A 14,173-nucleotide genomic window follows, 5' to 3' on the forward strand; every position below is an offset into this window, starting at 1 on the left:
TTTCGGTATAAGTGTTTTCTGGATGCATACAAGGGTTATCACCAAATATTAATGGCTGCAGAAGATGAGGACAAAACTGCTTTTCATACGCCGCAGGGTATTTATTGTTATACGAAGATGCCTTTCGGATTAAAAAACGCAGCCGCAACCTATCAGCGCGTAATCGACGCAGCCTTCAAGCACCAAATTGGTAGAAATCTTGAAGCGTATGTAGATGACGTGGTAATTAAAAGTAACACCGAAGAAGAAATGCTCGTGGACATCCTAGAAACGTTTGCATCTTTACGCAGGATCAACATGAAGCTCAACCCGCTTAAGTGTAGTTTTGGGGAAGAGGAAGGTAAGTTTCTGGGTCACGTGGTGACGGCGCGAGGAATCAAGGTGAATCCCAAAAATATTGAGGCCATTGATAGTTTACCATCTCCAAGAACAAAGAAAGATGTGCATAGCCTAACCGGGAAGCTCGCGGCGATTACGCGGTTTCTGTCCAAAGCCGCAGAGAGGCAGCTGCCATTCTTCAATACTTTGAAAAATTGTTTAAAGAAAAAAGACTTCGTATGGACTCAGGAAGCAGAATCAGCTTTTCAGGAGATGAAGAAGGTGCTCGCTGAGTTACCGACACTCACCGCGCCGATATCAGGAGAAACGCTTACGCTGTACCTTGCGGCATCGAGGGAAGCTGTCAGCTCGGTCCTTATCGCCGATCGCGGAAAGGTAATGCAATCTCTTATTTATACATGTGAATTATTTATTTCGTAATCAAATAACGCTGAGGTTTTTTCAGACGCAAATGCCGGTCTACTTCGTAAGCAAGACGCTGACAGCAAGCGAAGTAAATTTTTCACCTATTGAGAAGCTGGTGTATGCACTAGTTCACACAGCGCGACGTTTGTGTTGGTACTTTCAAGTGCACCCAGTTGTAGTTCTAACCGATCAGCCGATCAAACAGGTTGGTAACTACCTAATTTGCGGCAATGTCCGGGAATACCGCATTGACTAACGCAATCATTTTTCTTTCAGGTGCTATATAAGCCCGAGATTTCTGGTCGAATGGCCAAATGGGAAATTGAATTAGGGGAACACGAAATAAATTTCTCTTCGCGAAGCGCGGTTAAGGGACAGATACTTGCGGATTACCTAGCAGAGTTACCCGCAGATGTTGAGGTATCTGCTGAACATCAAGATATACATGCACCAATTTTGGCACCATGGGAATTATACACCGATGGTGCCTGTAGTGCATCCGGCGTAGGTGCAGGGGTAATTTTAACTGGCCCGGATGGGGAAGAGCATACATCCGTGCTGCGGTTTAATTTTTCTGTTACGAACAACGAAGCAGAGTACGAGGCTTTGTTAGCAGGTATGCGGATCACGCATAAATTAAATGCTAAAATTCTGCACGCTTATGCGGATTCAAAGCTAGTGTGCAGTCAGGTAAGCGGAGATTTTGATGCGCATGACATAGCCATGCAGCAGTATCTGTCGCTTGTTCATAACCTTGCTGACCAGTTTGAGGATTTTCAAATTTCCCATGTAATGCGAGGGCAAAATAAGAAGGCGGATGCGCTTAGCAAATTGGCTGCTTTGGCCTTTGATCATCTGGGGAAGAAAGTTCTTATAGAAGAACTACATGCGAAGTCTATTGTTATGATGTCTTTAGTGGCACCTGTTGAGGAATCCAGCTCGACGTGGATGGCACCCATCATTGCTTTTCTGCTGGATGGCACCTCACCTGCGGATTTCGTTGACGCAAAGAAAGTCCGCACTAAGGCGCCAATGTATGCCCTTGAGGGTAACGTCCTGTATCGAAAAAATTATTTAGGGCCTCATTTAAGGTGCATTGGTCCAAACGAGGCAGAGGAGGTTATACGCGAGGTGCATGAGGGTGCATGCGCTCTTCATTCGGGGCACATGTCTATTGTGTCAAAAATTATGCGGCTAGGTTATTACTGGCCCACCATGTGCGCAGATACAGCACGCGTAGTTAAGCAATGCGAATCTTGCCAAATACATGCACCTATCAGCAGAGCACCTGCGCATCCAATGATATCAGTCTCATCACCATGGCCATTCTGAAATGGGCAATTGACATAGTCGGACCATTTCTAAAAGGCCGAGGTAATATTATCATTTATTTTATTCCATGTGCTACTTACATCAATATCTTACGCGTACTCTGCACACGCAGAAAATATCAAATTCTTAATCGTTGCAATTGACTATTTCACGAAGTGGGTTGAAGCACGACTGCTGGCAATAATTTCAGGAAAAAGGGTGCGAAATTTTGTATGGGAGGACATCGTCTGTCGATTCGGCATACCAAACGAAATCGTTAGTGATAACGGTACGCAGTTTGCGGGGGATCCTTTTCGCAGTTTGTGCACGGAGCTTAATATTAAGCAAACTTTTACATCTGTTGCGCATCTGCAGGCGAATGGCCAGTGCGAAGTCACCAATCGGGATATAGTGACTAGAATTAAAGCTAGATTGGGCCACGGTTGCATTGGTTGGGTGGACGAACTACCAAAGTTTTTATGGGCGCATAGAACAACACCCAAAGCAAGCACTGGTGAGACTCCGTTTAGTTTGGTCTATGGATCAGAAGCTGTTGTACTCGCGGAGATTGGGGTACCAACATTCCGCGTACATAATTTCGATGAGCAAAACAACTCAGAAGCTTTACGGGAGAATCTTAACTTGCTGGAAGAACGAAGACTCTCTGCGGCAGTTAACGAAGCTAATAATAAGCAGAAAATTGCTAAGTATTATAATCAGCGTGTGCGTTCGCGCTCTTATAAGTGTGGGGACTTAGTGTGGCATCAGAATGATGCGAGTCTTGTGGAAGATACTGGAAAGTTGGGCCCTCGTTGGGAAGGCCCATACAGAATAGTGGCAGCAAGCAACACCGGGGCATACCATCTGGCAATAGTAGATGGCACACATGTGAAACGCACTTGGCACGCGACGTTGTTAAAGAAATGTTACATGTAGCTGGTTGGACTTGATCACTCCAATACATTCTAGCACATTATTTTTTCTTTTTGTCTATGTAATTTTCGTCCTTTTGGATGTGTCGCGGTTGTAATCATGATTAATGCAAATTAAAATATTTACTCGCGCATACTCTTTCTATACACATTTCTTTTTTGTATGCGGTTCCTGCCTACTTAAGGGGTGTCCTCTAGCCCCCGTGCGGCAGAAGTCTGTTTGGTTACAAGACTAGACATTAACGGCATGTAAAGGGAATTGGTTTTCCCCTAACCAAGCGCCATGCAGACTAGATGGCTGCCAAGTTGACTTAAAAATACAAACATTGGTTTGGTTATGCGTAATCACTCTCGCATTGGTTTGTTTGAGGAACTCTTAAGTATAAAAGCATTAGTTTGTTTTTAGTTGCGTTGCTTACCATACAGCTAAAATGCACCTCTAGCACATGACAAAGCAATAACGCAGTAGCTTTTGAGTCTAAACTGTTAAAGGTAAAATTACTAAAGTATTGGTTTATTTTACGCAGTACCTGCGTATGCGCATGAGTTTTGGTTAACTATGCGCATGGGCATGTGGTTCATCCTTTGTTTGATTCGTGATATATAAACAATTAATACATAACGCATGCATAACACAAAAATATATATTATACAACTAAGTTATTACAAATAATAATTGTTTCAAATGCCTGCCCAACACGGGACTTAGGGCTCAAAAATTGTACTTACAATTGTCTGCCTAAGCATAGGACTTACGGCGCAAACGGTTAAGTGCTCAACCTAAAAATCTTCCTTGAGAAACCCATCAACTTACATATTGGGATCCGCAGCAAAAGCGTCTATTATGGGGATCGAGATGGATGTGATGACATTTTCAGCTTCCATAAGGACTGCGGCGGTACCCTCCTTCAAGTACTTCTGAACAATTTTAAGGTACGGTAGCGTGAGGTCGCAGCCTTTGATCACCTCCAGCATCACCTTGTTGCGGTCATGATCCTTCACTGCGTCAACATAGGCATTGAACTTTTCGGATACTGGGTCCGAGTCCATCACCTTTTGTACAATGGTAGGGAGGGTGGTGCGAAGCTTTAACAAATCCACCTCTACCAGCTCGCGGCCAGTCACCGCGTCATCTTTCTCCCTGCTCACCCTTTCTAGTTCCAACCGCAGGCGCTCCGTCTCCCCCTTAGCCTGGTCAACCGCCCCAACTAACTCGCGGTATTTCTTCCTTTCCTCAATCAGTGCGGTTTTTGTTTCCGCCGCAGTCACCTCCACCGCTTTGCGCGCCTCTTCCGCGGCATCCCTGTCTTTCTTCACCTGATCAACACCTGCCTGCAGTAATCCCAGCTCTGTTTCTTTCTGCACGGCTACTTGGTACAAATTGGTGGCACGACGTACTTGATCTGCAAACATCCCAAAGAACACAAGGCCGTTTTGGACAAAGGCGTTGTACGCTTGGTGGAAGGTTAGCGCGGCCAGTTGATCGCGGAACTCAGCCGGGAAAATTTGCTGCAGAAAAGCGGACTGCTCTGCAGCATTTTCGGCGGAGGACTGGGTGAGCTGCGCCAGATTAAACAATCGGAAACTACCGTGTGGTAGGGTTGGTGTGGTATCAGAATCAAGATGTATCGCCTTGTCTCTTAATGTGGCGGTGGCTTCAAGGTCCGGATTGCCTCACGGTGGTGTGTGATGCGTCTCCTCAATATGCTCTGCAAATTAGTGATTCGTTAGCACATGAAGTTAATTGTGCAGTATTTACGCAAGAAAAGAGATGCTTATCAGTGGTGGGAGGAGGTAGATCTGCAGACGCTGGATCGACGGGGACAAAGTTGTCATTTCGCATGTCCTCCCTTTGCTTGGGAGTGAGTTTCTTCTTCTTCTGCTTAGTTTGGGGGGCTTCGGTAGCCTTGCGCTTATTGGCCGAGGTAGCGGGTGCGGGCTCCACGTTTTTGCCAGTCCTCTCCTGCTCCAGCTGTTCGTTAACATCTTGCTTACGGAAAGAGATGCCCGCAATCTCCTCCGCAGTAAGCACTTTCTTCATCTTCATCTCTGCGCACATACATAAGTTAGAAAATATAAGTATGTAGCAACATGTTATATGTTCATATGCATTTCTACTATTCCTACCCTTGCCATTCGGTGCGATTATGGCTGGACGCATGTTCTCCCAGGGCCAGTGCGCGGATATCTTTCCTAACCGCAGCATCACGTTCCCATATGACCGGTGCACAAGCTGCGCGTTAGCGCACTCCGCTAACAGCTTCGTTTCCTCATCATCTAAGACGGGGGTCTTGTTTACATCCTTAGCCACGCTTTCGCACCAGATTAACGTTTGAGAAAAGTTTGCTCCCACAACAGATTGGTCAATAAAGAAGAAAGTTTCTTTCCAATGACCCGCATTCGATTTGGGGGTTTTTGTAAAGTTTTGCCAGGCAAAGAAGGTAAACCAGGACTTATGGTGGGTAGCTAGGCGGTATAGATGGCAGAATACCTTAACTAATGGTACCTTGTTTAGTGCAACGCACCACATCTCAAACAACACTATTTTTCCTATGGCGTAAGGGTGTAATTGCCCTAGTCCTACGCAGAAATGATCTAGAACGCCTAAAAAGAAGTCGGAAGGTGGCACCCTAAAATTGCCATGCTTAAACGCATGCTCATATATGGCTACCTTCTTCTCCGGCGGTTTGTGGGCACGTTGATTAGATTGGGGAGGCACCGGATTATACTGTGCTAACGGTGGGTATTGTTTAACTAAAGAATCTATATGTTTTTGCTCTATTATCGACACTACACTATCTACATAAGTCTCATTGGCCTTAGTCATTTTCTTTGAGTGATCGAAGAGTAACTAACCTTTTGAAGTTGGCCGGAATATTTGAGATTTGATCGGAATTGATTTCGCAGCGTATCGGAGAAGCTTGAGGCCGAAAAATAGAAATGAGGATGAATCAGGCCTATTTATAGTGAGGATTGGGCATAGTGGGGTGAAACGGTTTCATCGTGGACGTACACGTGTAACGCAACCGACGGTCAACATTTTTTGCACGCGCGTGGGTGTCTGTTTGTGGTACCTGATGTTGAGCGCGTGGCTCACACGAGCCTGCCAACTGCCACTTTATGTCTTGTCAGCCGAATGGGCTTCTGCGACAGTGACTGGCATTTAATGACCTTGAGGCGCACGCGGAAAATTTAATGCTGGCCGTTTTCTTGTTTTTCTTTTTCGCTTAATAGTTTGATATCATATGTCTTGCGCCATATAACATCAAACTGGGGGGGACATAATGATACCGCAACCCGCATGCGCATTGTACACGTATGCGGGCAATCGCTAGCATGCGTATGCGTATACTTCGTATGCGGTATGCGGTATGCGGCATGCGGTGGTGTATCGAATGACTGTTCCCGGTACGGCGGTTACTTGGTCATCAAGTCGAGATCTTTTCCATAATTACATCCGTGATTTAGGGGAGTTTGTTATGGAAGATATTACCATTATCTCGGATGGTTCTAGAATTAGAGTCTGCCTATATATACTAACCCTAATTATCATTCTAAGGACAATCACGTTACGTAACCATCGTTTACTACACATCTTACGTAACCAGTACCATCTTTCATCTTCTCAAGGCTAACAGGTTAGTTCCTTACCAACTAGCACCTACGAGCTTATCTGGGGCCTTCCGATCAACGACCGTTATCGAATGTGGACTTAATCAATTGGCCACCCCCGCCGTCATCATCATGTCGGCCAGGGTTATTCACGGTAGCCGGACCGGAGAGTCAAGTTCTAAGATCCTTAAACCCCCCCTCTTTATGTATCGAGCAAGCATATTGACCCTACGGAAAAATATGCATGATCAACTATGTAAGTAATGGTTGATTGCATCGAACATTTTGATTCACCTTGTTTGTGAAACTGGTTGTAACTCTCCGACATTAAATTTCACAAACATTTCACAATGGTGGTCATCTTTTCAATATTCAACTTGATTATTTGATTGTTGCAATTATGTTGTCGGTTGTAGCTGATGTTTGAATTTCTAATTTAACTTACATGTATGCCTAACAAAACAGGCGAGCCAGGGTGGGTTGGATAACAAGTTTGGGTCTAAATGTGTCGAAGGTCAAGCTGGATCATTTAACAATAATGAACGGTGTTAGGTCGGTTCGTGCAGGATTGGTTTGGGTTGGTTCAATCTCTAATTCTTTCTTACTTTTATAAAAAAGGGACGTTTAAACTTAATTTTTATTTTATTAATTAAACTAGGTTCTAAATAACGATGCAAGTAAATTATTCATTAGGTTACATTACTGTTAAGAATTTCTGTTGTGCAGAAATCACAATTATCATGGGTTATGGATAGCTTCAACAGATATTATATTGAATATTGGGGAACTTTTAACAACGGTTAAGACCCATTCATAATTTGGGTTGGATTCTGTTTATTCAATTTTCGATAAACAAAGCTGACCAAACCAATGATATATTATTAACTTTATGTGTCAAGATGGGGCGATCTTTTTTTAGACCAACAATGTTAGAGTCAACGACGGGAGTCCACACTATGCGGAGGACCACCACCTCATTATCCTCATTATCACCCACTAACAACAAACGGAAAGCTCAAAATAGAAGATTTTGGATACAAAATACAAAGCTAACTCTCTCAAGTACGCCACCATATAATTAGTTTTTAAGATAACAGGCTAAAGCCTGGCCAACAATGATTCCGTCTACCCGATTTCTATTACTAACAAAGAAGAAACCACCAAAGCGAACAAAAATTGTGGATCAATCTATCAAGGTATTCGTGTGAGAGCGTCGTCAGATCGTTGATCAAGCACTTCAACACTCTTGCTTTCAGTGCACTCACACGCACGCGCACGCACGCACACGCATATGAATTCGATTTCAGCTGAACCGAATTTGAAATTTTCAAATAGAAAAACCGAAAATTGATTATTTGATTTTGGTTTAAATCTGTCCAAAAATCGTTATTTGATTTGGTTTTAAGTGGTTTGAATTCAGTTTGGTATTCGGATTAAACAAGATATTCAACATCCCTAACAAAACCAATGAAATAAAATAGATACAAAATGAAATAATCTACAAGTAACTAGCCTTTTGTACAATCATTTTTTAATTAATAATGTGGAAAGGTACAAACATATATAAGTAATATAAATATACCAAATATAAACGTAATATAAGTTTCATAATAATTAAAGATAGATAAAGTAGAATAATATTTATGTTAGTAATTATTTGAATAGTTAATAGCAACTCCAAATATTTAAATAATGATATATAATAGATAAATAATGAACCTTAATTTTGAAATTGAATAGCTAATAGAAACTGGAATTATCTAATTGACCAATAACAGATTGCTAGATTTCTTGAGAACAATTAAATTAAAACTATATACAATTGAGCAAATCTTGGGTACTATTCATGAAATTGAGCAAATTTTGGGTATTATTCATGAATAGTAACTTCTTTTTTTTTTTTCCCTTTTTCATCCCAAACTATTTTCGTATTTGTTCCAACAACATCTAACCGACATACTTCCGCCAACACAGCTTTTAGAACCTACCCACATAGCTTTTAGACCAAAAAAACCCTCATAAACCCACCCCAAACTTTGAACGCAAATACTTTCATTTTTCTAGCGAAATAAAAAGACATCACCTACACAAATTAACTTGCAGCATATTTTCGAACGTACAATTTTTACCAGCAATCGGTCTTAAGCGCACTGCCACACGCCACACACATAGGTCATCGGAAATTTCTCCGCCACTTTTTCTGAGTTTTTCATGTAGTATAGATGTGTTCTTCAGTGGGAACAAAAGATATCAGCGACGGAAAAAGGAAAGAAAGAAGAAAAGTCCGGACGTTCGGAGGATACCAGAAGCCCGAACGACGCTGGAAAAAAATTAGGTTTTAGGCGAGACACATGAGAGAAGGCAGAGTCAACAAAAATGTAGAGACTCATAGAGCAAATATCCAGAAGATATTGTAAATGGTTACCTGAGAAAAGGACCGGAGACCAGAGAATCAAATGGAAAAGGCAAAATGAGATGAGTAGATTTTCAAGTAAGAGAGGAATAGAGAAGGGAGCACGTGATGACTTTTTTTAATACTAGCTACATAGATATAGCCCTTGCTCCAATTAAAGACTTGGAGTCATTAATAAAATATTCCTTTAATGTGTAACACAAATTACATTACAATTACAATTATAAATTACATCAAAATTGGGCCATTCTTTTTTAACTTAAATTTTCAAACCTTATTAAATCATTCTTCTAATTCATACGGAGTAATTTTTATTACGTGTATAAAAATTTATTTACGTGTTATATAGTAATTATTTATAACAATTAATTTGATACATCTAAAAAAAATATTATATAATATAGTTTGGACAGCTCAGGATAATTAATTTGTTACAACTCATATAGTAATATATGACACTGTTTTTTTTGGAATTGTATTAGATGTTTAATATGTTAAAATGAATTATTATCTTATAGGTTACGTTAACTGCTTTGCTTCAATATATTTTTATTAGAGTATATAATTGGATGCTACAAAAAAGTTTTACGTAAACGAGGATGTCCGCCGCAACGCGCGGCTGACCACCCTGCTTGTTAAAATGGATGAGCCTAGCAATCAACGTTTACATACGATGCTTCGGACTGAATCTTTCTTGCAGTCTATTATAAATTTGCATTTCCTACAATAAAATAGACAGGATATGTGTATCTCAGATATAAGCTACAAATCAAGATTAAGGCAAAGTAAAGAGCATACAATAAAAGCCATTGTAGTGTTAATGATCTTCTTCTGTAGTCATTTTAGTGTAGAAAACGGATCGATGGCTAAACAGACAAAATAATATAAATAGTATTGAATATTACTCACTAATACAAATAGCAAAATATGATTGGATATTACGCACCAAAAATATATTTGCAAAAAGAAACCAACACAAAAAAAAAAAACCTACGGCTTGTTTTCTCAATCAAAATCAAAATAATAATCAATAACTGAGTTTTCAATTAATAACCAAGGTCTTTTTATATAGACCAATAAAAATACGGCTAGCATAAAATTAACAAACTATTAGATAAGCTTCAAAGTAAACAAACTAATTTTTTGGATAAACATAAAACTAAGCATTCCTTATTATTCTCCACCAACTCTTGCTATTCATTCGTTAACCAACTTGAGGCTAACCTTCGCCGCTACGTAGTTTGATAAGCCCACCAAATTGTTTTCCAAGCTCATCATTCCTATCCAAATATTCGGGCCCAATAATTCAAACGCGTACATACATCATTAATAATCAATAACTGAGTTTTCAATTAATAACCAAGGTCTTTTTATATAGACCAATAAAAATACGGCTAGCATAAAATTAACAAACTATTAGATAAGCTTCAAAGTAAACAAACTAATTTTTTGGATAAACATAAAACTAAGCATTCCTTATTATTCTCCACCAACTCTTGCTATCCATTCGTTAACCAACTTGAGGCTAACCTTCGCCGCTACGTAGTTTGATAAGCCCACCAAATTGTTTTCCAAGCTCATCATTCCTATCCAAATATTCGGCCCAATAATTCAAACGCGTACATACATCACATTTATTGTTGTGAATAAAACAATGACAAGCTACATAAGATATGGACACAAGAACCAGATTATTAATTTATCAGTATTTGTTTTTATATAATAATCTTAAAATAGTAGACTTTGTATTGTTTTTACAACTTAGCAATAAAGTGCTTATGCCTTTATGGGTCAGCCCAAGCCAATAGGGTCCAATATTACAATATACATTTTGACCCGCTACTAACTAACTCAACCCACCCATTTTACCACCTACGATCATGATGTATATTAGGAAATGACACAAAATTACAATCAAACCTCATCTGTAATAGGCGAGATATGTCCCACTACTTGGTAAAAATGTCTGTCTTTAATCACAATTGGCATGTCACGTAAAGAGCTTTCTGAGGGTTCAAATTTTGTAAATGTCTCATCCTTAGCAACCTCTAAAGCTTCATATATCTGAAATAGGGACATTTAAAACTTGATATCGTACTGGTTAGGATAGGGGTAACAATTTCAACCCATTTCAATAATGAACAGATTACTCAACTTAGATTCTATCTATTAAACAAAAACACATACCAATTTAGAAAGATCAGCTCCACTAAAATTGTGACAAGCATCACTCTTTCCAATAGCAATTAAGTCAGCATCGATATCTAGTTCCATTGTTGCAGCAAGAGCCTTTAAGATTGACCCACGCTCATCTGGAGTTGGCAAAGGGACATACAGACGATTCCCAAACCGTCCAGGCCGTAAGATTGCATTATCCATCGTATCTGGTCTAGAACAATTATCCCATCTGTGCAGCCGTTCAGGTATCAATCGGGGCGTTTTTAAGAACAATTATCCCAAAATATCTATAAGTATTGAATACTGATTATTTGTTATAAGTAAATTAAACTTTAATAATGAAGGATGTTGTGCTAAACCTGTTGGTGGCACCAATTACGTAAACTCCCTCGTTATCATCACCACCATCTAACTCAATCAACAACTGCATATGATAAAGAACGTTAATCGCTCAGGTAATTAGAGGTACATTTATTAATTATGAAGGTACAATTTTGTAATTTTTCTTACCTGCTGTAGCGATCGCTCAACGACCCATCCCCCTTCATTTCCACGTCGTGTTGTTAGACCTTCTCTCTGAAATTCCCAACAATTTTGGTATCGAGTTTAAATCGGCCTTTTCGATTTTCTCATTTTCAACACCAGTTTCAGCTTAGACTAAGCATTTGTTTACAAGTGACTGATTACAGGAAAATGAAATTACTAAAGAGGACGCAAACCTCATCAATAAAGACTACGCACGGAGCACAAGTCCTTGCACTACTAAATAACTTTCGTATTGCCGATTCACTCTCACCAACGTACTTGTTCAAAAGCTCAGAACCCTTCACAATAAAAAAAAAAGGTCATAATTTTTACTACTGAAATCACTTTTAGGATAAGAAATTGTAAGACTGATAATGTTTTCCCGGTTCAGCCTACCTAGAAAAAGGGAGTAAATTGTAAAAAGGCAAAACTTAGTGACAAACCTTTATGTGTTTGAATCTTGCTCCTACTTCATTAGCAACAGCTTTAGCGATTAAAGTTTTTCCACAACCAGGCGGTCCATAAAGCAAAAACCCTGTGTCTGGTTTAACTCTGCTGTATCTCTAAAGATAAGTTTTTAAACAGTATTGTTATTTAATAACATGACAACCACATTGTAAATCACATCGTTGGCAAGTATTTACCTTGAAAGACTTTGGATATTTTATATGACTAATTATATGTCGGTTAAACTCCTTTTTCAACTCATCATAACCACCGACGTCTTCCCATTTAACATTTGGAATGCTAGAGAATCCTTCTATTGTAAGAGAAGGTTGGACCATTTTTGCTGCTGCCTGAGAGATGTTTAAAAAAAAAAATAAAAAAAAAAATATAAAATAATAATAATAATAAACAAGCTAGGTCATTAACATCCGAAAAAGTAGTCAATAACTGGATCTTGAGCACTAGGTGTCTACAAGCTTTGTTTTTGAAAATGTCGATTTCAGCGTCGATTTTCAGTGTGAATTAAGCGACACTGAAATAGACACTGAACGACACCTTGTGCTCTTATTACCTCAGAATCAGACATTGTGATGCCATCTTTTTCAATCTCTTCAAAAGTCCATTCCTTCTTCAGCCAACCAAATCTTCCTTGTGTACCACCGGTATTTATTTTAGATAATTCCCACTTCTTTCTAGGGATGGCAATGGATCCAAAAAAATCGGAAATCCGCGGGTACCCGTACCAGCGATGGGCAGATAAATTCAAATAACTTCACCCGCGGGCACGGGTCGGGTAGAATTTGGTACCCGTTGACGGTGTTGGAGTATGATACCAAAATCATATTGAGCGGAAGCATTTTAAATTTTACAAAATCATACTCCTCCAAGGACCCATGTACAAAACTTTTAGCAAACGAAATTAAAACTAACAAAAGGATAAGATTAGATTACAACCTTTGTAGCCTTTGTTGAAAATCCTAGCTTGGAGAGAACCCAAATGAGAGCTCCTCTAAACGATTGACACCCAAAGTTCCAACCTTGTTTTGATATGCACCTTCTAATTCACCAAAACCCTTTCTCTCCTTTTGTTTTCCAAACCCTTTTTACTCGTAATAGTTGTCTGTTATTTTAGTTTTAGTCTAGATGAAAAAAAAGGAAAAACTATCCTTTCCCTTTGTTAACCACTGAACAAAGCTTGCAAGTGAGACATCTATTTTGTTGGTCAAAATCCTTAATTAAAAGGAATGGAATGGAGAGTTGGACTTTTGAGATTGCATGTATCGGGTTTAATAAAAAATACAAGCATGCTAATTTATTTTTTTTTTCGTTGTCTTTCCAAGAAGCATGCTTATGCTTATTAATTAATTATAAATTAATTAATCTCAAAATTGTATTTAATTTATTAAACCATTAAAATTGATTAATAAATTAATTCCCGATTAGAAGGTGTATCAAACAATTTACGATTGGCCTTTGTGTGTGACCGAATAGGATAAATGGACTTTATATTATTTAATGTCATGGGCATACCTTCGGAATATATGTACCACGATCAAACCACGGTTGAACCGTAACCAACCCGAGAACATATTTCCAACAGACTCCCACTTGCACTGACATTAATAATATTGGTTAGTCTTAAAAGACACACCATGTGTAACAACTAGTCAATTAAATTACACTCCTATATTTTGATTTATATCAATCATCCTTTTGTTCTAAATATCTTTATGAACGTGTGACATGGTTAAGTGTCAATCATCATCGTTCAAGATTATGTTTCCCGATTGAGATTTGTGGTGATCAAATAGACTGCAATTGCATTAATTCAGTCGTAGCATGGCCATGCATTTAATTCAGCACAAATAAACGAGGGGCCCAGAGATATCGCTTCAACTTGCTTAGAGAAGAAGGAACAAATTGCTTCAACTGTATAGACATCCACCACATCCCATATTATACCTGATCTGCACCCTTATGACTGGCATTTACGCACAGCGTTAAATACAGG

The 14,173-nt window shown here is 39.3% G+C and overlaps 1 protein-coding gene across 1 annotated transcript in view; it reads right to left on the minus strand.

Moving 5' to 3' along the window:
- Window positions 1–10,595: 10,595 nt before the first annotated feature.
- LOC139864596 (cell division control protein 48 homolog C-like) overlaps window positions 10,596–14,173 on the minus strand; it is a 40,894-nt gene continuing 37,316 nt past the window's right edge. Inside the window, exons 6-14 of the mRNA XM_071853176.1 lie at window positions 12,734–12,850; window positions 12,326–12,512; window positions 12,159–12,256; window positions 11,910–12,014; window positions 11,701–11,766; window positions 11,550–11,614; window positions 11,200–11,401; window positions 10,933–11,076; window positions 10,596–10,674 (exon numbers count right to left, since the gene is read on the minus strand). Of these exons, the coding sequence (XP_071709277.1) occupies window positions 10,624–10,674; window positions 10,933–11,076; window positions 11,200–11,401; window positions 11,550–11,614; window positions 11,701–11,766; window positions 11,910–12,014; window positions 12,159–12,256; window positions 12,326–12,512; window positions 12,734–12,850 (1,035 nt within the window). The 3' untranslated portion in view covers window positions 10,596–10,623. The remainder of the gene's footprint in view (window positions 10,675–10,932; window positions 11,077–11,199; window positions 11,402–11,549; window positions 11,615–11,700; window positions 11,767–11,909; window positions 12,015–12,158; window positions 12,257–12,325; window positions 12,513–12,733; window positions 12,851–14,173) is intronic.

This window comes from Rutidosis leptorrhynchoides, chromosome 8 (genome assembly GCF_046630445.1).
Source record: "Rutidosis leptorrhynchoides isolate AG116_Rl617_1_P2 chromosome 8, CSIRO_AGI_Rlap_v1, whole genome shotgun sequence".
Lineage (NCBI taxonomy): Eukaryota > Viridiplantae > Streptophyta > Magnoliopsida > Asterales > Asteraceae > Rutidosis > Rutidosis leptorrhynchoides.